At 38.7% G+C, this 25,744-nt stretch overlaps 1 protein-coding gene across 1 annotated transcript in view; it reads left to right on the top strand.

The window, feature by feature from the left end:
• The first annotated feature begins 4,643 nt into the window (after nt 1-4,643).
• The window catches only part of LOC133991280 (piezo-type mechanosensitive ion channel component 2), a 122,116-nt gene continuing 101,015 nt past the window's right edge, over nt 4,644-25,744 (top strand). The window contains exons 1-3 of the mRNA XM_062429810.1: nt 4,644-4,716; nt 13,380-13,475; nt 20,131-20,256. Of these exons, the coding sequence (XP_062285794.1) occupies nt 4,653-4,716; nt 13,380-13,475; nt 20,131-20,256 (286 nt within the window). The 5' untranslated portion in view covers nt 4,644-4,652. The remainder of the gene's footprint in view (nt 4,717-13,379; nt 13,476-20,130; nt 20,257-25,744) is intronic.

Here is a 25,744-nt window from a genome sequence, read left to right as displayed (position 1 = left end):
AGTAAGAGGCCTTGTCCAAACAAACAAGTGGTCAGGTTGTCAAGTGAACCACAGAAACACCACATTAAAATAAAGTCATTATCACAAATGTAACATACTTTTGCTGATACGCTACATTTATGATAATAGATATTAATTCAGAGTTATCCGACATTTTTTTAATCTTTGCAAATAGACTTTTATTCATGCATGCTTACACATTCAGAAATATGAAATCTACACACCTCCATCAGTGAGTCATTATCTTTTTCTTTTTATCAAACAAATCAAATTTAAACCTTTTTCTTCCAGTATGCATTCAACTAAAAAGCCCATTACCTTCCCCATGCTTGATAAAGATCCTGTTTCTACGTGGCTATTTTGTGACTTACTGTCCCTACCTTTAAGCTATTGATTATCATATTTCTCGACACAATGTCATTTGGAGGCAAGAACGGGAATCAAATATAGCAAAAACAGGCAATTTGTTGAATTTCTCATAATTTTGGACACAGTGTGAGGCAGGTGAGTCAGGAGCAACTGACCTGAGCCTCCACTGTGTGAACTGTGCAGAACTGTTTTGTCCATTTGGCCCCGGGGCTTATCAATAACTCCCTCTCAAGGACTGGATGAATAATGGATCAAAGACAAATGTTACTTAAGATTCAAATCCATCTGAGGGATTAGATCAGCAGGTCCGGACTTCAAACAAGAAGAAACAAATCAAGGCCTGACGACTGATGTTTTGAGGTTGCTTATTGATTATTTCTGGCTGCAGTTCAGGGCCTCATGGTGACTCTCTGGCTGCTCCCACATGACCGCTGCAGCAGAGTATATCCAGCATGTCTGGATTTCCAGTGAAAAGTCAGGCTTTAGGGCAGAGGTTGGCAGCACACATGTTGATGATCTCTCAAAGTCAACTTTTCCCTCTGCAGCTTTTTAGCGATTTATTTTTCTTAATTTCATAAACTGAATCCATTTTGGTGATTAGGCCAAGCGATGATTCATCACTTCACAAAAAAAGAAACCTTTGCTGTGCTAAGTGCGCTGCGTTTCCACGTGGAGGTACAGGAGGGTCATTTGGCGCTGTCCTGATGACTCCCATCATACCTTGCTTTCCTCCTGCCTAATGCACTTTGGAGAAAATAACAGCATGGATCATATCCTTGTCAATACAGTCATTAAATATATCAAATAATGCATGCTTGATTGGTTTTATTCATATGTAATGCTGTAGTACTAAGTTAAGACTTGGCTGCTCCTCTTTATTGTATCCATAACAAGTAAACATGAGGTCAGCACTCTGTGGATTTGATTTCAATGCAGTTTCCAGTTGTGATAAATGACTGAAAATTAAGTTTTAAGTGTTAGCTAAGTGTTAACCACAATATTTTGAACTGTTTCTGTTGTGTTGGTAGGTGTACTTTTAAACTTTTAAACTTTGGATATTGCCAGACTAAGTGTTTCCCTCTGGTTCCAGTGTTTATGCTAAACAAAGCTAATTGCTTTCTGGCTCTAAATAATGCTCCATATTCAAAGTCCAACTGTAATTAAACTGCCTTTTTGTTGTCTACCACAGGATAAATATCTGCTCTGTTGTCCCATGCTTTGAAAAAACAAAACAACATAATCATATGTTTCAAATTATTTTATTTCATGATGGTACTACTCTAGTTTTACATTATTTAAATTAAATCATCCACATATGTAGCTGGAGTGCTTATTTCAATACAACGTATTAAATCAAGGATGCAACTGATGATTATTTTTATGATCGTGTTTGGAGGAAGAAGAGAGGAAGAAGAAAATGGTGATGTTTCCATGTCGATCACTGTTTCCAAAAGCCCAAAATGAAACCTTAATGTCTTGTTCTAACAGCCCATAAGTCAAATATATTCAGTTTACTAACAAAGTGGATAAAAGAAGCCAGAAAATATTCACATTTAAGAAACTGGAACCAGAAAATTTAGGATTGTTCCTTTAAAAAATGACTCATAACAATACATCAGCTATCAAAATGTTTGGCGATGAATTTTCTGTTGCTCAATTAATTGACTAATCGTTGCAGCTCTGAATCTACAACATGGTATTTTATCATAGACAGAGAAGATGGTCACACTGAGCCTGATTGCATCCTGCTACTCAACAGAAGAGCCACCGACTGAACAACAACCCACAGTAGCTTTACTTAGTCCTTATATATGGAAGCCCATTTCAACCAATGTGATGAAAAACAGATCCTGTAAATCTATATAATGAGAAACCTTCTCAAAATAATGACTTAGTGACTCAAAATAATGAGAAACTATCTCAAAATAATATCTTATGCCTTATTAGTTTCTCTTTATTTTGAGATTTATTATTTTGAGATACTAAGACGTTATTTTTTAGTCTTGACTTGATTTACTTTTTCTTTTCATCACACTGACGAAAATGGGCTTCCATACTTATTTAACTCATAAACATGAAATCACGTCTTGTCCTGAAGCCTAGCTTGCTGAACGAGCCACCAAACAAACATTCACTGAGGGAAAGTGCACAGCTAGCGTCATTTAGCTTTTTAATTAGCCCTAATTAATTAAGCTGTAGCACATTTAACAGCATATTAACATACCTGAAATGTCACTTCAGGCCTGTTACATGCTGGTTTGTTCATTGCTCTTTGAAGACAGTAACATGTATGATTAGTTGGTTGGACTAGATGTGGGGCTGCTTTCATAGCTGTTCTCAACGCCTGATGAATGTAAGTCCAAAACCTTTTATTTCTGTTCTGGTGTCTGGTGCTTTTTCTTCACCAGCTCGTTGCTAACTTTGTCTAACTGCTGTGGAAAGTAACCAAGTACATTTACTACTTGAGTATTTCCATTTGATGCATCTTCATACTTTCACTCCACTACATTTATTTGACAGATTTAGTTACTTTTCAGATGAAGATTTGACACAATTGATTATATAGCAAGCTTTTAAAATACAACACATTGTTAAAGATGGAATAAGTTGTTTCCAGACTTTCAGCCAAGTACTTTAAAAAAAATGCAATACTTTTTTCATGCATGACTTTTACTTGTAATTGAGTATTTTTTATACTTACTTATATATTGGTCCAAGATACGAATACTTCTTCCACCAGTGCTGTGAACAGCGGATTGAAACAGCTGCTAAAGGCAAACAACAGTATGTTATTATGTTAAGTTTTGATTTTAGTTTTGAAGTAAAGATAATATACATGAATTACTCTGAAGCTCAAGTTATTTAAGTAATTTCCAAGCTATTACAGTACATAACTGGTGCATTAATATGATAAAGCATACTAATAATCTGAAGCAGATTTCTTTCTTTTTGTTTTCTGTCTTGTTTTACAGTGAGGTCAGAGGTCAAATTCAGCTTGCATTTGCATAAAAGGATTCAGCACCTTCATCAAGGACACTTCAGCAGATGTCACATGGATTCAAATTCTGTACTTATTAGTATTCATCAGTAACAACCAACACCACAAAGATGCCCCCCCCCCAACATTTCTCAGGAATTCTGGGTAATTCATGAACAGATTTGAGCCATCTGGGTTTAAGGTTTGAGTCATGATACATCTATTTTTTTCCCACTCAAATTTAATTAGTGAAGATAATGATAATGCTCATAATTATTTCAAGAACTGAAAGCATTCAACACTGCCTCCAAGGAGAAGACTGACAGCTCTGTTTTGCAGTAATATTAGATTGCAGTGGATGTGCTGTTTCAAACCAGTAGGCGTCGCTGTTTCCTTCTAATAAACAGCTGGATATCAGCTTTGAAGGGATGCAATAGTCAGTGAAATCCTCTTGAAATCCCTAAAATGTTCATGGAAATGGGTTTTGCTGTTTTTTACTTAAAGATGCACATTTAAAAAAACACAAAAAGCAAAATGTTAAAATATTTTTGCACGCTGAGAGTAAAGCTTTTGGATTTTGTGATACGTTTATCTTATGATACTTGTGGTATTTGCATCCATCCCCTGCGTCCCACCTCTTGCCTCCAATTATCACCGGGGGCTGGATCGTTACCAAAAGGAAGACTTGTGATTGGTCGAGCCGGATGTCAATCACAAGGCTCCGTCCTACAGCCTCCTGTTGGTGAATGCAGTCCACACCAGAAGTCAGAAAGTCAAATTTCACTAAAGGGACCGAACGGGAAGGGCAGATTGATCCGAGGCTTCTGAGTGTTCTTTAAACGCTCCACAGACAAGACGAGAAATTAGACTTTATGATATTTTGAATATTGCTAGTTAATGTGGTTTTGAAGTAAAAAAAAGAGAGGTTAATTGGACTTTAAGACTTGTTGGCTCCTTTCTCCGGCATTTTTACGCGCTCTCTGCGCACACCTGAGTCCGCTTGCTCCGTTTTTTTGCTGCCTCAACATGACTTCAACGCACTTGAGCAACTAAACTATATCATGGTGACATTATTCACCGGTGACTCGTCTGCTGTGGTAAAGCTTGGTAAATGCGCAGCCTCTCACTATGGAATAAACGGCGCCCAGGTGTCTTTAGGGAGAGCTGATGTGGCCGTTTGGAGGAGCGCACCAGTTTGATGCCAGCTGGGATTTGACAGAGCGCAGGAGTTTGGGATGCGAGAGAAACCCTAGAGAGACAATCCTCGGCTTCTTTTACCTGGATTCAACACGGGCTGCCCAGAGCCATGGCCTCTGAGGTGGTGTGCGGGCTGGTCTTCAGGTTACTGCTGCCACTGTGTCTTGCAGCTGGTGAGTTTTGTTTTTCTAAATTTTTCTAAATGTTTTTACGCATTTGAATTTGGCCTAACGTGCTATGTGTGCACGAGGCGGGGTTGGGAAATTGACCAATTAATAGTTAATAACCTTAAAGTGAATTCACTGATATTATCCTGCAAATCTATTTACAATAATTAATAAAAATGCAACTTTAAAGGAAGGCTGTGGCTTTAATATAATATTTGTACTCAGTGATTCATCTTTATATTTATTGGACTTTTAACACTTTCTTTTTTTACACTGGTGCTTTAATTCAGTTCAAACCTAAAATGTCTAAGTATACAGATTGTTATCAGCAGAAATCAACTTAATATCTGTGTGAAATACTGATAGATTATTATGGTGATTTGTGATTGACCTCTTCATGCTGGAGGTCACAGTTCATCCGTCACCACTGCTGATGTCTCTACTCTGAAATCTGACCCCTTAAAAAAACATCAGACTGCACAGAGTCACACAAACATTACATATAAATTATAAAGCAGAGCAGTTGTGTGCTACCTTTAACCTTTTTATTACAATTAGTAAAACACAGCAGACAACACGGCAGCCAGCATGTGTCCATCAAAAGCAACATATCAGAGCCAATGCACACTGATGATAAAAAAACAAAGAATTACAATAATATAAAATGCATCTTTTTGTCCTCTCTACAAACTACAACTATAACACCTTTAATTATAGTATCATAAATGAATATCTGTGGTGTCTAGTGTGGTTTTCTGGATGTTGCTTATTGGTTATTAACGAGTTATCAGAGTTGTTATTGATTGCCGAACCCACTGATTGGTCATTCAGTACATGACTGCTGTGTTAATACTGTTAATTAACATGTATATTGATTTGACATTGTTATATAGCTACATGCCGTGTTGTTGATTTTCAGTCAGTGGTGATTTTTTTGCAGACTTTGTTGTTTTTGTTTACAGCACTTGTAACTACTTTTTTTTTTTTTTTTTTAAACAACAACAGCGCTCTACACAGATGTGTTGCTGCTGCTGTGTTAGTGAATGTTTGGCTTGATTCACCTCTTCGCTATGCAGGTTTTAGAAGATGATTCATCCTCAACACGGAGGCTTGTTTTGGACTTAGAATTTTACTTTTACCTGTTTTTGAATTGAGGAGACTTATCATTAGTTTCACTCAAGAAGAAGAAGAAGAAGAAGAAGAAGAAGAAGAAGAAGAAGAAGAAGACGACGATATACATGCTGGTTTAGAGTTTGTGGAAATGATGCTTGAGGTATCATCACACCTCGGATGCAGACTCTATTAAATGGAGCTTACTTTGTGTTTTAAGCAGTAATTCTGCGGTAGGCCACAAATGAAAATGATTAGTGTCTAACTGCCACTGAGGTTCCACTGTGGTGTCTGTGTAAGACTAATGAGGGCAGCTGAGGTACTTTTAAAGCTAACAGCATGCTTTCTATATAGATAAGACCCACTCAGTACCACCATAATGCATCACTTGACAGCCGGACGCCCCCCCCCTTTATTTCCAAAAGCAATTGTGAGGCCATGCATTGTCTCCATTAATTCGTGGAAAGTCGTTTTAACAGTATGAATTAATAATGCGGTCGTGAGGGAGGGAGAGAAGAATTGCTTTCCCCTTTTATCGTAAACATAACTTTAATATTTTATGTTTTTTCAGAGTGCAAAATGAGCTGTTGTCATTCACTGCAGATGTACACGGTAACTGACAGGATGAAGGAAATGTAAAGTGGGGAACGTGTTGCAGGAACAGACAGCATTTGGGATGAGAGTGATGCTGATGTCTGTCATCGGCATCAGCTGAAGTTCATTCAGTTTTTGCAGTTAAAATTGAGTAAAGTAAATCATCCACCAGCTCACAGTCTATTGCACATTTTACTTTATTAGGTTTTCTTTCCTGTCTCTTGTTTTGGTTCAAATTCTCCGTTTTTTGGCCTTCATCTCGAATGTTTTTGGGGCTAAATAGACAAAAAAAGGTTTGTTTTTTTGGCCTCTCTGTGTTTGATAAACATTAAGGAGACAAGGCCACACAGCAGATGTTATCTGACTCCTAATATCTCCCTTACTGTATACATACATCCAGAAGAGTAATATATGTTGCCGCTCCTCGCTGCTCTCGTGTCCCAGTGAAAGACTTGTCTGCTGACGTTACATAGTCTCAGCTTCCTGTTGGCCATCTGACAGCACCTCTATTGAAAAGCGCAGAACTGCTCGGGCCAATGTGTACACAGTCCCTCTACCACCACCACACACACACACACACACACAGACACACACACACATTTGCACACAGCTACAGTTTCGCTCATCAAACAGGCCGCTGTTTATGTGTTTACTGGCACTGAGTTTGGAGTGAGAACATGATTATGAGCATACACTTATATACCAAATATTCTGATCTGATACGAAACCTGTGGTGTGAATGTACAACACTGACACAGACGGAGATATCAGGCAGATGCTTAGCTGCTAGGAGCATCGCTGGATCCACGATGCTTGTTTCAGTTTGTGAGTTTTAATATAATAAGACAAAATAAATTTCTTCTACGTCAGAAATCACATACTAGATACCACATACTCAATATGTGTACTATCGTTCAACAAACACGTGTAAATAAACAGTAGTATGAATCTTTTCAGTCGCATTTAGCTGTAATGATCACGTCACTTCCTGGGAGCCTCTTTGCTGGGTGGAGACTTGTAACCATGGTAACCTGTGCCAACCATAAAGTCTGACTTAATTTAATAAAATATATATATTGGGCCTAGCAGAGGGCAACATCACTTGGGTTGAAGTGCGACTGCCAGTGCTTGCATACCCCGGATATATTATGCATTTAACGTACTATTGGTTTCATACTGTATGATGGTTTCAGACATAAAAAAATCTCCAAGCAGCCACAGTTGGTGGTAAAGAGGACCGTCTGTGTAGAAATGATGCTTTTAGCCCGCTGAGATTATAGTTGGCACTGATGATAACAGCCTACCCTAATATTTAAACACATAAGAACAAAAACAGTCCAACCAAAACTACACTAAAATGTTCAAAACAAGCAGAAACAGCATTTACTTCTGTGGTAAAAAAAAAATGAGTGCGGATAAGTGCTGTGTTTGAAATCAAAGGTTTTGTAAGGAAAAACAAGCCTTTTCCAACTTGTTTGGCAAAAAAAAAAGAAATACGAAAAAGCTGTCAAATATGCTCAAACCTTTCAAGTGGTTACACAAAATAAATCAGAAGCAGAGTGAAGCACACAAAAAGAGATAAACAGCAAATTCTGAGCTGAAAACAAAAGACAAATAGCGTCTTATGTCTTATGTCGGGGTTACAATTGTTTTCAGGGTCAAGAAAAAGCCAAACTAACGTTAATCCCTAATTCCAACGTGAAAACTGTCAAATGTGTTCTCCAACATTTAAACTCGCTGTGCCAATTCGGTCTGTAAGCCAATCAGAGGCAGAGTTGTGTACACAAGAAAAGACCAGAGTTATGATATATGGTGCCAGGAGTAAATAAATCTGTTTTTCAGTCGTTAACAAAAACAAATTCAATGGTGAGCGAAGTCAGGAAATGGACCTCAGATTCCTTTAAAGTCTGAACATGAGCTAGAACAGGGGTGTCAAACATGCGGCCCGCGGGCCAGAACCAGCCCACCGAGGGGTCCAATCCGGCCCACTTTCCTTCCTGTGTTCTTTTCCTTCCTTCCATCTGTCCTTCCTTTTTTCCTTTCTTCCTTCCTCCCTTTCTTCCAACCTTCCTTCCTACTTTCCTTTTTCCCTTCCTTCCTTCCTACTTTCATTTTTTCCTTTCTTCCTTCCTCCCTTTTATCCTTCTGTCCTTCCTTCCATCTGTCCTTCCTTCCATCTTTCCTTCCTTCCATCTGTCCTTCCTTCCTTCCTTCCTTCCTTCCTTCCTTCCTTCCTTCCTTCCTTCCTTCCTTCCTTCCTTCCTTCCTTCCTTCCTTCCTTCCTTCCTTCCTTCCTTCCTTCCTTCTGTCCTTCCTTCTATCTGTCCTTCCTCCCTTTCTTCCTTCTGTTCTTCCTTCCTCCCTTCCTTCCTTCCTTCCTTCCTTTCTTCCCTTTCTTCCGTCTGTCCTTCCTTCCTTCCTTCCTTCCTTTCTTCCCTTTCTTCCGTCTGTCTGTCCGTCCTTCCTTTTGTATGTCCTTCCTACCTTTCTTCCCTTCTTCCTTTTGTCTGTCTTTCTTTCCTTCCCTTCTTATTTCCTTCCTTCCTTCCCTCCATCTTTTTAATGATCCGGCCCACATGAGATCAAATTGGTCTGTATGTGGCCCTTGAATGAAAATGAGTTTGACACCCCTGAGCTAGAAGAACAGAGATGACATGAAGAACAGAGCGGTGGTGTAACTGTTGTGTGATTAAGTAGATATGAGAGATATGCTGGTATCAAATGGTGTAATGCTACGATTGTTGTTGGTAAAGTATCACAGTAAAAACAGTATAATAATCACTTCCTGGAATCATACTGTTAGTGCTAAACTGAAGTTAAATGACTTCACACGTTTGACTGGATATTGCATATTTTGGTGAAATTGGTCAGTTGATTTCTTACTTTGTGGTTAATTTTATCTGCTGGTTGTTAACGGTTAAATTAATGTTTAAATGGCAGAGAAAGCAGTAACAGTTATACTGGGCTCTGTTGGGCCGCTTGCATTCAAACTAAATCAAACTGCTGAGTAAGGCAGGAGAGCTGCTCCGTTTTCCTCTGAAAATTATTGTTGTAATGTTTTTTTTATTATTATGTAAGGAACCTTGGTGTTATATTGCATTTGTATGAAAAGTGCATTACAAATTAAGTCTCAATTAAATTAATGAACAAGTGGAATTAATGAACACTGAAGCTCGGCATTGCTCAATTCAGTTCAGAGGTCAGAGTTAATGACTTCCTAATAGTTCACATGTTTACTGGTTTATTACTCTAAACACTGCTAAATTTAGGATGTGACCATGTGATCCATATTTCACTGAAGTTAATTTCAAGTAGAGCCTGACTGATACTGGATTTTAAGGACTGGTGCTGATACTGATATTAGGGAAAAAAATCCAATAGTGACATATCGGCTGATGATATACACAGCATATTTACATCAGCACCCATTTTTTGCAGTGATCGCCCAAATGTGGTTATCAAACACTTTTGACAAAGATATGTAATGAAGGTATGATATTTTACAGTTTAACAATACATATATACATGCTATATATGCATAATATATGCTGCCTATAAACCAAAACATATTAGCACATATGGTACAACGTAAACACTGATGTATCTGATAGATTGGCCAATATCAGCCAATAATATCGGCTGACTGATGTATCGGTCAGGCTAAAGTTCTGTACCACAGCGGTATAGACTTGATATAGTATGCTCTTTATTATTCTCTTCAGAGGGGTTTAAATTCCTCTGTTATCTCCCGGTGCTCGGCCAGGCCAGACACCGCACCGCCTTATCTTCCGTCATGACTTTTATGTTTTTGGGCTCAAACTCTGAAGTCAGTTGGGCCTTGATTTCACATTTACGACCGGTCTGATCCTCTTTGTGTTTAAACTCGGAGCGGGCTGTAATAATAGCTTTTACTGCGAGAGACAAAAAAAACCTGATTCGGCTGGTGAATGGGGATTTTTTTTTTTTTTTTTTTTTGCAGTAATCTACGTCTGAAAACAACAGCAGTTTATTTTCCCTGTGTAAAAAAAAATCCTCAGATGGTGAGTCATACAGCGACGGCAAATGGTCAGGAAGACTGCGGTCAAGTGTCTGCAGGAAAGCAGTGGGAGCAGAGCCATGCAGATAGAGATATATAATCTGCATCTCCACAGTTTAGATACAAAAGGACCACAGATATGAAACTCTGGACAGATGACTAATGGTGGCAGCAGACGCTACACTGCCAACTTGGGGCAAAACAAGCAGGTTTAAAGCTTATTTAATGCCACATTTGACGGAGATAAAATGAAGTGGGTGGGGATAGGAATGGTGCAGTGAGTGAGACCAAAATTATAGATTGTGATTCATTCTCTCCTCGTTCACTTAGGCTGCACCGTGCTTGTTGAAAAGAAGGAAAAAATATGACAAACAAATATGGATAAATGATGCTTGGACTGTTTTGTGTACAGTATCAAGCATTCGTGCATACTTGAACCTTTATCACAAAGATAATCTACAGATGTTGATGCTCTGCCAAAAAACATGACAGCCCTCGTAGCATTTATTAACTTTGGTCAGTTTTCGTTGGTGTGTATCTGAGCGCAGAGAAAACCAGGGGGTTTACTCAGCGTAAGGGTTCCAGCAAAGGGGGAAAAGGCAGAGCCAAGTCAAATGTCAATGAATAGCTCCATTGAGTGTGCAAAGATAAATAAAAGCACCATTTTCAGCAGTTAAGTGTAATTTTTTTTCAGTAGCTAAAGACCAGTAGCTGCCCAGACAGGCTGATCTCTCTGACTTAAGACGATAACTTATGCATTCGACCAGGTTGTAAACTCTTGTGCTTGTTGATATAACCCCGGAGAGAAATTTGGGAGGTCAGACTGTGTGTCCACTTTTTGCACTTCTCTCCCCTGCCGCAGTACCTCCTGACCTACAGTAAAAGATATTTAAGGAAATGTAAGGAGGCAAGGGGCCCTTCCGCATATTTGGTGCATATTTGGTGCATATTTGTGTATATTTTGTGCATATTTTGTGCATATTTTAGGCATATTTTGTGCATATTTTAGGCATATTTTGTGCATATTTTGTGCATATTTTGTGCATATTTGTGCATATTTGGTGCATATTTGTGTATATTTTGTGCATATTTTGTGCATATTTTAGGCATATTTGTGTATATTTTGTGCATATTTTGTGTATATTTTAGGCATATTTTGTGCATATTTTAGGCATATTTTGTGCATATTTTGTGCATATTTGTGCATATTTTGTGCATATTTTGTGCATATTTGTGCATATTTTGTGCATATTTTAGGTAAAACTTGAAAAGCTGTTTAGATGGATCATGGAAGTGTCTTGTGGTGTATTATTTGAGCTGAAAAAAACTGAGAGTGAGGAAGTGTTGACATCGGTGTGGCTCATTTAAGTCGCGCTAATTGATGTTCGGTCAGTAGGTGATGTGAGCTGTTTAACTGGTAAAAGCCCCCAATAAGGGCTGATGGTCGGACCGGCTAGGGGAAATGAGGTGCACCAGCGATCAATAACATCAATTAATGGTTTTTTGGAAGTCATGTTTGCACTTAAGCGTTTGAACTTTCATCACGAGCTCAAAGAGACTTTCTTTCATTTGCCTGGACAGGGTGTGTGTGTGTGTGTGTGTGTGTGTGTGTGTGTGTGTGTGAAGAGAGGAGGGTGTGCGGGAAAGAGTGAGTGTGTCATAGGAGCATGTGGAGTTACATAATCCATTGTCATGTTTAGTGACACATATTAAATAATGAAACGGTGCTTAAAATAAAAAATAAAAGCACGGCTGAATTCAAAGCAGATCAAATTAAAGATTTTTAGAATTGCTATTGCTATGTTTAAAGTTGGCTTAAAAACTAGGGGACATTTCTTTATTAAACAAAATTAACTACTATAATTAGTCTTTTTTCATTTGATTGATTACATTTATACTGCATCACATGATTCTATCACATGGTGCTTTTATACCTCTGTTTTATACTATTTATTGTTAGTTTTTATTTATGTATACAGACTGTAAATGTGTCTACTTGTCTGTAGTTTTATGTTACTGTAAGTACCACTGGAGACATTTAATTGTATTATACATTGTGCAATGACAGTAAAGTCATTGAATTGAATTGAATCCGTAACTGAGATAAATCAAATTAGACAAACTCAATCTTTTAAGGGCTGCAGAAGTAAGTAAAAGTATTACAAATAAGTCAATATTGTTAATCCTTTCCGACACCAGCAATGGCGTTTCACACTCTTCATGCTCCATGTGGCTGCGTTTCATTTAAAGTTTTGGCAACCCAAACTTATTTTTCCTGTTTTTGAAAACCTGGAGGTACATCATGCTTTTTAGGGGCCTGTGGTGCGTGACACAGCTCTGTTGCAAAACCTGCAGAGATTTTGTTTTGCAGATTTTTTTTATTGTAAAATGATCCTGTTTCAATAGAGCTCCCAGTTCATGAACTACCATGAGGGTTTTTTTTTTTTTGCAAAATAAAGTCTTCACATGTGAGGCTTTAACGGAGAGAGAGGCCGAGCTGTTCACAGGCAAACTTCAGTCGGTTAATTGTCTCTTAACACTCGAGGACTGTCGGGTGATTATTGTGCTTCAAAACAAACGTCAGTGACTCAACTTCAGCCCAGTTTGTTATTCAGCCCAGATGAAGGTGGCTTTTTATAACTTATGAGCAGCTTTTTTTTGTAAAACAGTAACATTTTAACAGCTTTCACCACATGTTTCTCTATAATTTGTGTTTGAGCTGATCTCAGTGACAACTCCTGACCACGCAGCTCGTTATCACAGCCGGCTCCTCCGCTTTGATTACTGTTTAAAGTTATGTAACGCGATGAACAGACTGTTGCATTAATGCTACTCAGATGCAGTTTGGTTCTTGTTAATTAAGGCGGATTAAAGGTGGATTTGTTCTTTAACTCTGGTGGATTTTGTGTGTTTCTGTTTGTTTCCGCAGCTTGCCTGTTCAGGTACAATGCCCTGTCCTTCGTCTACCTCATCTATCTCCTGCTCATTCCGCTCTTCGCAGAGCCCACAAGCACAACAATGCAGGGTAAGTTACACACTAACTCTCTTTTGAAGCTTCACACATTCAGCAGCTTTGGATTTGTCTTTCGCCCTGGAGAATCTTGACTGAAAAAAAGTCTCCAGTTTGAATTGCAATATTGTTCTCTATAATACAAACCAGCCCTTCTCCAGAGGACTTGAATTTCCTTGAGATGAGGATGGATTTGGCACGTAGTTCAGTCTATGAAAGGTAATATTGGTTATTGTGGGCACGTGTCCATCTGTGTAAATAAAAAAGATCCATTGCAAGCCAGATCTGAGATAGAAAGTCCATCAGGTTCAAATCTAATGTCCCCTTGATGAAAATAACCATTTTAGGCTTCAAACTAAACACACAGAGCTTTACAGTAGAGACAAGAAATCCGAAAGCGCCCATAAAATATCCTTCAGGAAAAAAGAAAGAAAAAGAAAATCAGGATGAAGGCTGTTTTTGATAATGGTTAACCACTTCAGTTATCAAATAGAGGTATAAAAGTTCCTGTCACAGCTCTATTAGTTCTTTAGTTGGGTTTTATTCAGTAACGCCACAGTCTGCATGCTTTTGACAAGTTTTATGATTTAATTCAGCCAGTGTGAAGGTTGAGGTGGAGCTTGGTATTTAACCTCTTTGGTATTTTGGTTTAGAAAAGGAATCCAGCGAATGAAAGACACCCTCAGAGTTAGTCGACTACCTTCCACGCCGTCCTTTCGACGACTGTGTCTAGCCGTCACTCGTTCTCCAACAAATACAAATCACAACGGACCTCTGAGGTTTATGAGAAGTGACCGAGGTGACTGTTCTCCACACGGGCGATAAATGTGGGGATTGTGGTTGCCACGATTGGCCGCACCTTTATGCACTTACCCTTACCGCAAAAATACTAAACAGGACACCTCCCAGACCTCTTATAATATGGGCTTCTGTCGGAGTGACCACATGCAGCGTTTAATAATACATCAACCCCATATCGGCGGAGGGGAACAACATTTAGTCCGAGAACTGTCTCTGCTCGTCGTCTCCAGCTGAAATAACAATCAGGAAGTAAAGCAGAGAAAGAGAGAGGGCGAGGAGCGGAGAGAGGAAGGAGCAGAGAAAGTGGACCACTTACACTCTCATCAATAGTTAAAGAGGAGACGTCTTCTAGTAAAGCTCAAACGTTCATGTATCTGATGCTGCAGCTGTTGACTTCAAACATGGTTCAACACATGCCAGTTATGTTGGGAGCATTTACCGTACCTGATTTATGAGCCAAAAATATAAAAAATGGTCCTGCAGTCGAGGATTACTGGACTATTAAACTGTGTAGTTTTGCCCAATTTACAGTAAATTCAATTTTTGACACTTTTAGGGCTGTAATTTAATACTTTATGGACGTTAATGGACTTTCTCTGGAAATGTATCGTGGTAATAATGATACTGAGCAAATTTGAATCGGCAATTAACACAATGAAAAGAGTTTTATTATAACTGTGGCCCATTATATGGTATTAAACATGTATAGAGTTATTTTATGTGATATCATAATACATATCAATATCAGAAAAGTATCAATACAAGCCATATTTTCCAACGTTAGAAACCACATTACCCACAGGAAACGACAAAAGCCATAACAAGGAGAGCAAAGCAAACATAGAATAACCAAAAAATGCATAAATAATAAGTAGACAACATAAAAAAAGCATAAAATGGGGGACACATGGGTGCAAGTGTGGGAGGTTACTGCAAAGAATGCTGAAATAAAAACTACTGAGATTAACAGATGACTATATTATGTACATGTTATTACACAGCAGCATTGAGTAGGTAACAGAGTCTCTGCAGTTTCTGTGTTATAATGATTTATTGTTTGTGTAAAAGATATATTAATAGTGAGGGAGTGTAAATTTATATTGCATCAATTCTTTGCCAGACAAACTTCAAGCAGGTGATTTCTATATTTTCTCCAGCCAAAAAAAGAAGAAAAAAAAAAAAGGTTTTGAAGGTATTAAATGATGTGAATCGGAGGCCTCGCTCCACAGTACAGTAGAGATGTGCAGTTAAACTGTTTTTTTTACTTTATGGTGAAACATACTGATGTTAACAATACTGCCAATGCTCTATACTCTGGCAATGACTTTTTCTATCATTGTTTAGTCGACATACTGAAATGCAGCTTTTTTAACCAGCCAAAATAATAAATTCTCTTTTTGTGTCACACCCATTGTGGCATGTGACAGGTGAGCAGAGTGAGCTGCCAGGGCTAGTAGCTGACGTCCCGTACGCTGTGGCTGGTGCACCTTTACCTCAGATGGTCTTGAGCGCTCCTGTAGTTTCACAGCACAGTTTAGACCCACGTAAAAATCATAGACTGTATATAAAATGGACGTAACATCCGTGACGTCACCCATTGGTTTGTGGACTGCTGCTTGGAAGCTAATAGTATCGGATCTAAGCAGCGCCATCTTGAACATTTCAGGTGCATGCTGGGTAAAATAAAACCATGGATTCTACTTATATGGGCATCAGGAGGAGCAAGAGGCGCCCTCCTGAACCTGTGAACCAATCAACCTGTCAATCACGACGTAGCCACGCCCTAATGCATACCCTGCTTTATTGTCACATATAAAATCAGGGAGGCCAAAATGTCACAAATGAACATCATACTGCATTGAAGAAGGCTTTAAACTAGCGATTGAGACCATAAACACATTATGAAAACGTTTACTGAGGTTAGAAATCAAGTGAGAAGTTGGTGAATTCTCCATTGACTTGTATAGAGACGGAAGTCCTTTTGACACCAAAACGGTCGCCCCCTGGTGGCCTTTTGATAGAATGCAGTTTTAAGTTACTTCCGTGTTGGCATCATTTCAGAGGACCAGAACTCCCCGCCTGGTAAAAACACACACATAGTGCCCTTGTCTACACTGTGTAAGGGGGCAAACATGAGTAATTTCTTTTGAGCCATCATGCCAGATTTTTTATTACATTACTATTTTGGTACAAACATTTACCATCAGTGTGGCCGATGGACTTCTGAGATTTAATCACCGAATGATTTACCCATATTTGGTGCAACTCATCAACAATGCAGGCTTTTTTGATTCTTTCATAGATAATAATACCCCAAACAGATAACAAAGAGTATATAGACTCTAGGAGAAGTGTGATGATTATCATGATAACACCATTTACCTTAATATGTTTGCACACAATAATTGTAGCATGATGAGCAATATGTTTTAACGAACTACAATACAAGTAAAGTCCGCTGTGGGGTAAAGATGACATGTTCCCAGTGTATGTTTACATAAGTTTTTACCCGACTGAATATCACACATGTAAGTCTCCATCCTGGCGTCAGATTGTATGAGATACTCTTATAGCATAACACCTGCCTGTATCCCATCTGTCTGCTTTATCTCTATGTCATCATTAGTGAGGAAGACTGCAGGCTAAACGTACGACAGCATGAGGAAGCTTCACAACTGCATGTAAACAAAATGATAGTTGATGATTTTTTAAAATGTTTGGAAGCTATAATCACTGTACAAAACAAGATTCATAGGTCAATATTAGTCCGATTATTGCAGGAAATTAGCTTTTTATAATAGGTGCAATAACATTTAAAATACAGCTGGTTATGATTGAGGATGATTGTGGTAGAATTGTCACAAGTAATTGTGTACTATTATTATACTACTATCATTTAGCTATCATTCACTAAATTCACTTTAAATTGTATATTGCACTATATTTTTATTTTTATTTTTATTTTTATTTTTATTTTTATTTTTATTTTTATTTTTATTTTTATTTTTATTTTTACTTATATTTTATTTTATTTCTGCACTTTATCACACAGCCTCATCCTCAGACCTTGTTGTTCTTATTTTAGTATTTAGTATTTAGTTTTTCTTCTTATTTAGTATTTAGTATTTAGTATTTAGTATTTAATGTTTTAGTATATTGTTCTTTGATGTCTTTGTGTATTAAGCTGCTGGACCCTAAATTTCCCCAAGAGGATCAATAAAGTTTACATCTATCTATCTATCTATCTATCTATCTATCTATCTATCTATCTATCTATCTATCTATCTATCTATCTATCTATCTATCTATCTATCTATCTATCTATCTATCTATCTATCTTTAGATTTAGGATGTAAGGTAGTTTACAAGTAATTACTACATTGTGTTATTGCATGTTACTGATTATGATTCTGAGCAGCTTCATAGTTTTCTCCTCACTCACCTCGACATATTTGCAAAACTGACTCTACAAACCTAAATAAAACACATCTTATTGTGCAGCTCAGAGACTCTCCATTTCTGCGTTATTTTAAAGGGGATTAGGAGAGGGATTTAGCTAAATTCAGCGCTTTGTCTTGATGGTCCGTTTCATTTTGTCTGTTGAATCTTAAAGGACATGCAGCGGCTAAATCGGTAAAGTTAACTTAAACCAAATGTTAGACATGAATAATTCATTAGGTGTAATTTGCCTTTAAAAGGCCACAGCCGTGTGGCACGCCTGAGGGTGCGTCAGTATAAAAAATTCCAGTCGTTACCGGAGACAAACAATATCTTATGCAACTTGTTGTTGTTGGTGATTTACTCTCTAATGTCGTAATTACAGTATTTGGCTTCACATCCACTTGAAGGCTTTCGGTTCTCAGTGGAGGTGAACAAAATCCAAACTGGTGCTCTCATATGGGGAGAAAGAGCCCTTATAGTCGGTGCTGTACGCCTCGTTGAATGGGCAGTGACACGGCCTTTTTGCCTAAGGGGAGTCTTTTACAACTGTTGCATGAATGTGTATAAATATTTGATGCTGTGGATGATTTATCAGGTTTATGTTTTTGCTTGTCGACTTCAAATAGATGGTGTCTGACTTTTGTGTATCTCCTAGTTTGGCTTTTTTTTCCATCTTTCATCTTCACACTCATTCATCTAACATACTCTTTTAAATGATCTGAAACACTTTTTCCTGTTTTGTCATGTAGGATCTGGCATGTGACACCTTTAAAAGGCCAAATGGTCGCATTGGTGTTGAAATCATTTCATTTGCTCTCCCTCAGATTGTGATTTTGCAAGATCATGTAGCTAAATAGGGTCTTAAAGTTGTCAAATGGATAAGATTCTCTTGATTGATTAGGGGAAAAAGCAGTGGCTGTAAAAACTGAACAAAGCCCTCTGTTTTTGGAAGCCTTTAAAAAGTACTCATGGGATGGCGTTTTGAGACTAAATAATGAAACGAAGTGAAGTACTAATTCAGGAGTGTCAGGACAGATGGCTGTCAGACAACAAAAATGCTCTTTTACAAATAGGAAAAAAGGGGACAGAGCCAAAGCGCTTGCGTTGTCCAGAGCCTTAGGACCAATTTAGACGCAGAAGCTAGCTAACAGCCCCCAAACCTCATATTTACAAGCATTCTTTTCCCCTCTTTGTGAAAGCCAAGGGAATTGCAATGGGAAATTAGTGCAAATTGTTTTCACTTCAACATTTAATAAGCCTGCTGTGGTCTGTTGTTGCGCAGATTTGATAAGGTTAGCCCTCGATGTCCGGAGGCTCAGCAGTAGCACTTCACCTTAGCCAGGATGTTGTGCCATACTATAGTAAAACTGTTAGGTATTCCCCACAGGGAGGTAATAAATTTAATGAGGCTGTGCAGAAACAATTGGAGTGATGGAGAACGTTGGACCAAACCGTGCAGATAGGAGAATTTAATGTTTCGGGGTTGATATTGCAGCAAGGTATGTTACTGTCATGTCGTCATCAAAGAAGAGAAGAAGATGAGTCACATTAAAACCTTTCTTCCCTGAGGTTGAACATTTTCATTTGTAGTTTAGAGAGGGAGGGGGGGTCTGAAAAATCCTACTGTAGAGAATTATCACCATAACAACTCCTGAAATTATCCCAAATACCTGTAGGTGCACTATAAAATGACCATGTGTTGAACAGCTGTGGCAGCTCCTCACACTGCTCTCATCCTTCCCTCCCAGGATCAGTAATGTCGGAGGACAGCTGTATTCTTTACCTACATTAAGGGAAAGGCACTGCGTCAGTCTAACCCTTTATGTTGCTCTTATGGTGTCAGATGACCAAGACATTTCATGTGAACGCAAACAGCCACAAAATCCAGAAATTAAAGAATCAAAACCTAAAGTATAATCATATATAAAGGCCAGTTCTGCTCCTGATGTATTTGAGACTTAGAGAGAATTAGAGGCCTTGTGGTCCACCAGAATGTTTATTTGACTTTTCAACAGAAATAAGCTTTGCTCTATGGTAGTGTTGCCAGTTCTTAACCAGGATATGTAGTGATCCACAGAAAATCTCATTTGGGTGCTCTCCCAGTCACCCTCAACCTTTTTACCAGTTCATTCAAAACAGCTCCAGAATCTATGGCAGATCACAACATGAATATGAGTCTTTGTTGTAAGAGTTTTGCCTCAGGGAAAAAGCTGACAAGAATTCAGAAATATCAAATACTTTTAAATGTTGCACAACTCATATAAAAGGGGCGAAATTTCATTCTCTGTGTGTAGAAAAATAAACACGCAAAGAGGCTTTTTGTGTGTTTCAGTGCAAGGACGGCAGAAATAACATGTGGAAATCCTTAAAGTGAGTGGTTGTGGTGATGAACTCACTGTAGCTGCTCTCCTCCTCCTTCTCCTCACAGGCCACACAGGGCGTCTGCTGCAGTCCCTTTGCTTCACCAGTATGTCCTTCCTGCTGCTCCACATCATCTATCAGATTACCGTCAACAGCCTCCTGGCCGGGAACTCCATCACCTCTGACTTCAACTGTAAGTACACTGCAGCCTTTGTAGTGAAGGCTGTGAAGCTCGTGGGGTTTGTTGTGTATGTAGAAATCAAAGCAACTCACAGTTTAGGAATCCATAAAGGAGTTGTTAGAATGGAGTTGGGACCTTTTACAATGTCAGATGTTCATATTAAACATGTTTAATAATGAGATAAATGTAGGTATAAGTAATACCCCTGTGAGCAAAAAGCACTGCTCTGATCGCTTTGGTTCCTGGCCTTTTTTCTACTCTCAGCTCAAGCTGATGTCGGCTTGTGACGGATGTCTTTATATGGTCATCTTCTTCACTCACGGCGTGCCAGCTCACTGCTTCACTCCGTTAACATTATGGCATTTTTCCACTGTTTTGGGGGTAGTCACGCTGAGCCATGACTTGGGTTGAACTGGCACGCTGTGAATGTTTTTCCATTGCACAGCAGGGCAAAGTAAAATAAGATGTTTACCTGTTGGAGGTGTGCTTGGTCATCTACAGCTCTTCATCAAACATCATCATCACAATGTGATATTCCTCCCTGCATTATTTCTAACTGATCTGAACAAATAGCTCCAAATATCTCAATATCTCAACTTTTAATATAAAGCAGTAAAACAAGGAAATGTTGGGTTTGCATTGGTGGTAACTTAACATGACTGTGATATTGCTTTCCCTTCACATGTTTGCGGAAAGCTGGCCAATCAGAACAGAGTGGGCTCATTGAGAGAGGGGGGGGGTTAAAGAGACAGGAGCTCAGACTGCTTGTTAGAGGGCTGAACTCAGGGCTGCATAAAGGGCCAGTATTAAGAGTTTTAAAAAAACAACTTTGAATCTTGCAAAGGTACTCTAGTTGAAAAAAAGAATAAAAATATAGAGCTAGAAATGAGTATAATGTGGTCCCCTTTAAGTCTCTATCAGTTGTTTAAGGTTAGGGAAAGATTGTGGATTTGGTAAAAAAAAAGTAAAACTTAAAGTAAACTGACTGGAAATCTGCACACTGACCTGTGCTCTTGGTTGGTGTCAGTTGAAATGCTGGGATTCGACTCAACAGTTTCCAGATTCTGCATTGTACAATTTGTTTCTACCTGCCATGCAGCGAATGTTAGCCAGCAGCAGTCTGCAGATATCAGGCTACACCTTTCTGCTCTATCTGTGCTGAAACTGATTATTAAACTGGATGTGCTCTACGTAGTAGAAGCATCTGGTACTGACAGAGTCAATAGCTGTAGGGGATAACCTGTATTTAAGTGTAATGATGATGATAGTCTTGCAGATGGTGCACATCTTTTATTGTTCTTGCTTAACAGTTTGCAAGAATAATAAAAATACATGACTTTTCAAGTATGCATTTTGTTGCCAGTGGCAAACAAAAATGACTAAATACAATAAATTGACTCTTATTTGAAATGTATTTGCTGTATTAGCAAATTAGTAGCATACAAATGTAGTTATTTAGGAGAAAAGATTGATATTGGAAGAGGAAGTGCATGGTGAGTACATACAGTTCAGTCAAACCCCTTAACCCTGATATCCTTTAACCTGGCTTTCTGAAAAACTATAATTCACTCTTACTCTGAGCTCTCATTTAAGACCAAAAGGATGAGATCTCTACTTGTTGGCCCACATGTTCACGACAGGCCGCGTGCACACGTGTGTCCCATCCATCACACAGGCCGTTTCGCGCTTAAACTCTGACCTGCGCTACTGATTCAATGTCACAAGGTTGTATATCACCAGTAAAGCTGTAGCTTTTTCAGAGCCTAAGGGAAAATTTCCATCCAAAGTAACTAAGTTTGCATTTCCAGGTGTAGGTACAATATGCTCTCTAATAATGATTCACACTCTCTAGAAATATCCTCTCTCTCAAAGCATTTTCTCACATCATGAAGATTTATGAATTTAACACATTCCTCGTGTAATGAGCTTCCTTGTGCCATATGGCGACGTAGAAAAAAAGAGATTCTTGCTGCCAGTTAAGCAAACACTGAGCTACTGACTCAGTGTTGGGAAGGTGTTAATAGTTGGCCTTGGGCTTCTCATGAAACTCTGTATCAAACTGTAAAATTTGAATGTGTCTAGACGGGACAGACCCTGACCTTGTGTTCTAATGACTTGTTCTTTCTGATGGAAGCAACTCGCTTTTCACCGTCCTAGCACAGCCAACGCTGCTCAAAAGGCAGAACGGACATTATCGCCTCAGGCAAAAACACACTGAGCCGTTCAGAGAAGGTAGACTAAATATTCGCTCAAGGAAATCTTTATTAGTGGGGTCTTAAGGGCTTCAGTTTGGCATATCATCACATCCTGGTATTATCAGACCATGACAATTGTTCATCTTCTGTGTCTATCTGTGTGTTATTCATCTATCTTTCTATCAGTCTTTCTAAGATGTCAAAGATCCACACATGTTTCAAGACACATAGAAATACGAGAGAAAAATGACATTCTTTCTCTTGCATGAAATAATTCAGAATTCAGTATTCATTTGCAAATATTTGTAGTTTCAAAAGTTTAACTGCTGGATGAAGGATGTCTCTCCTGTACTACACTGGAAAGTCCATTCTCAGTGCATGTGTGCTGAAGGTTTTTAAGTTTCCACATCACAAGTTGCACACTAGACCCTGATTGGCTCCAAACTAGTTGCGATACCACAAATAATGCTCGTAGGTGCACGTCATGAATGCAGAGAAACGTTCCTCCTTTAGAAGATGAACGTGAAAACAGCCTTCTAGTGTCAAACTCTGAACATACATCAGTCTGCACAGTGAAGCTCAAACATCCAACTGAAGGAACAAGAAAGACACATTTTCACGCTAAACAATGCTAAATGTCTACAGCTATTATGCTAGCAGCTCTGTGAGCCTGTACATAGGTGCACCAGTGTGTTTAGCTAATTGCTAACATCTGGCATGCTAAAGTAATATAATAATAATGCTGTTTAGCAGGTATCAGTTTAGCACCCTGGCTTACTAAAATTGACTAATTATCTTTAACTACAAAGGTCAGATGAGGCTACATGTATTTTGAGGAAGCTGGTCATACACTCTTGAACAAATTCAAATTTTGACCCTGCAGGAAATGTGAGGGCGCCAACAACATCAGTATGAATCACCCTCCGAGCTCCATGGATATATGTGCCTAATGTCATGACAGTCAGCCAATAATTGCTGCATTTATTGTACAATATTATAAATTATAAAACATATTGTGTGAATTTTTGCAGCACAAGTCGTACTATTGATTTCATAGCAGCCAATTGATTGGTTCCAATTGAATCCAGTGGAGAACAATGATTAATATTAGAGACCAGCACAGACCAATTAATCCTACACACACTGTCCTGTTTACCAAATGTGTGTTAAAATAGTCCTCAACAAACAAAGCTGGTTTTGGTCTTGCAATGTATTTGTTGACAATGTGGAAAATATAGAATATCACTCGCCTCATAATTTCACGCAAAGGCTAAATCAACATAGGCTGGTACTTCAAACAAATACCCACAAATACCATATTAGTAATAACAAACTAATTATATTCCTGACTCAAAGAATCTGCTTGACTCTAATGATCGGCCTCAGTGATGAGCCGCCTGGTTTCTTTATAATTTGAGGCAGAAAGACAGCAGGGTAAAAAAAGTATCTCTCCATTTGATTAATTTACTCCAAGCAAAGATCCAGGTGGGTTAAAACTTCAGAGTATGGAATATAGTTTTTTTGTGTGTGTGTCAGATTTTATACCATAAAGCTTTATTGGCACTTGACTGAAAGACCATCTTGAGTCATTATTTGCAACATTTGACACTTATTATGAGTGCTGATAAAACAAAATCTAATTCAAATCAAAGCAACTGAACGCTCCATCTATCACCACTCTTCATGGCTCTGATATTGAGTCTGTGTCGCAATACAAAAAATGATTAATTATAATTGATGTTTTTCTCTCCTTTAACCCTCCTGTTGTCCTCGAGTCAAGGAAGGAAGGGAGGAAGAAGGAAAGGAGGAAGGAAGAGGGAAGGAAGGAAGGAGAGAAGGAAGTAAGGAAGGAAGGAAAGGAGGGAGGAAGAAGGAAGGAAAGGAGGGAGGAAGAAGGAAGGAAAGGAGGGAGGAAGAAGGAGGAAGGGAGGAAGGAAGAAGGAAGAAGGAAGGAAAGGAGGGAGAGGAGGGAGGAAGGAAGGAAGGAAGGCGAGAAGGAAGGAAGGGAGGAAAGAAGGAAGGAAGGTAGGAGGGAGGGAGTAAGGAGGGAGGGAAGGAGAAAGGAAAAGAAGAAGGAAGGAAAGAAGGAAGGGGGAAGGTAGGGGAGGAAAGAAAGAAAGGGAGGAGGGAAAGAAAGAAGGAGGGAGGGAGGAAGGAAGGACAGAAGGAAGGAAGAAAAGGGGATGGAGGGAGGAAAGAAGGAAGGGAAGAAAAGAGAGAGGAAAGAAAGAAAGAGACAAGTAGGGAGGAAGGACAGATGGAAGGAAGGAAGGGAGGAAAGAAGGAACAGTCAAAACAGACGGGGTCAATTTGACCCGGGAGGACGACACAAAGGTTAAGCCTCACATTCAGCAATTGGTGAAAAAACTGAAGTTGAAATTATGTTTTTATTTCCTTCGAGGCCAAAAGAAAACGTTTTGCTGGCACCTGTATATCATATACATTAATGCATCTTGCAGCCAGTGTGCCGCTACATGATGTCTTTTATTGCGCAATGAGGTTTATTGCAAATCTTACAGCCCTTACTCACCATTGCTCTTTATGTGCTTGGGTTGGATGGTCTGCTTCCATCTTACCCACAAATCTACATCCTTCAGAAAAGTGTGGGAAGTTATTGCCCCTGTCTCTAAAGCTTGTACTGAACTGGTAAAAAAGGGTGTTTATGTATGTATGCTGCTCCCTCTGCTTGGAATAAGTTGCAAAATCAGCTTAATCGTCAAAAATAATGTAGATGTTTGCAGTGGTAGATGATTTGACTGATGATTCTGTAATTTATTCTTTATTTTCAATGTACATAATATGCTGCGAATAAAACTTAAAAAATAAAATCTGCACATATTAGACAACGCATATGCCGATACCGATATATCTATAATTGGCCAATATTGACTGATTATATCAACTGTCCAATATATCCGTCAGGCTCTATCTGCAACCCTTATGCTTGCACTGCTGCCTGTATTGGCAGAGGATGCTCTTATAAAATAGACTTTTAATCTCAATGACACTTTTTCTGGTTAAATAAAATAATAAATTTAAAAGCACAATCCCCTATATAAGCATTAGGCTGCTGAGAGTTGCTCCATAATGAACAGCTGGTGGATCCTGGCTGTCATTTAACAATAAATGAGGCACGTAGTTAAGAAGTAAAACATCACATGCCCATGATGAAGAACTGCACAAGGAGATTAAGAGACATTAAACAGTGTCATCATGAAATCACAAAAGAAGTGAGTAACATGTAAAAGTAAAAACTTGGCAGCACATTTCTTACAACAGTCATATCAGCATCCTGCACAGTATTG

This window comes from Scomber scombrus, chromosome 11 (assembly GCF_963691925.1).
Source record: "Scomber scombrus chromosome 11, fScoSco1.1, whole genome shotgun sequence".
Taxonomy (NCBI): Eukaryota; Metazoa; Chordata; class Actinopteri; order Scombriformes; family Scombridae; genus Scomber; species Scomber scombrus.
The sequence above is the reverse complement of the archived record's forward strand: the minus strand, read 5'-3'. Positions and strand labels throughout refer to the sequence as shown.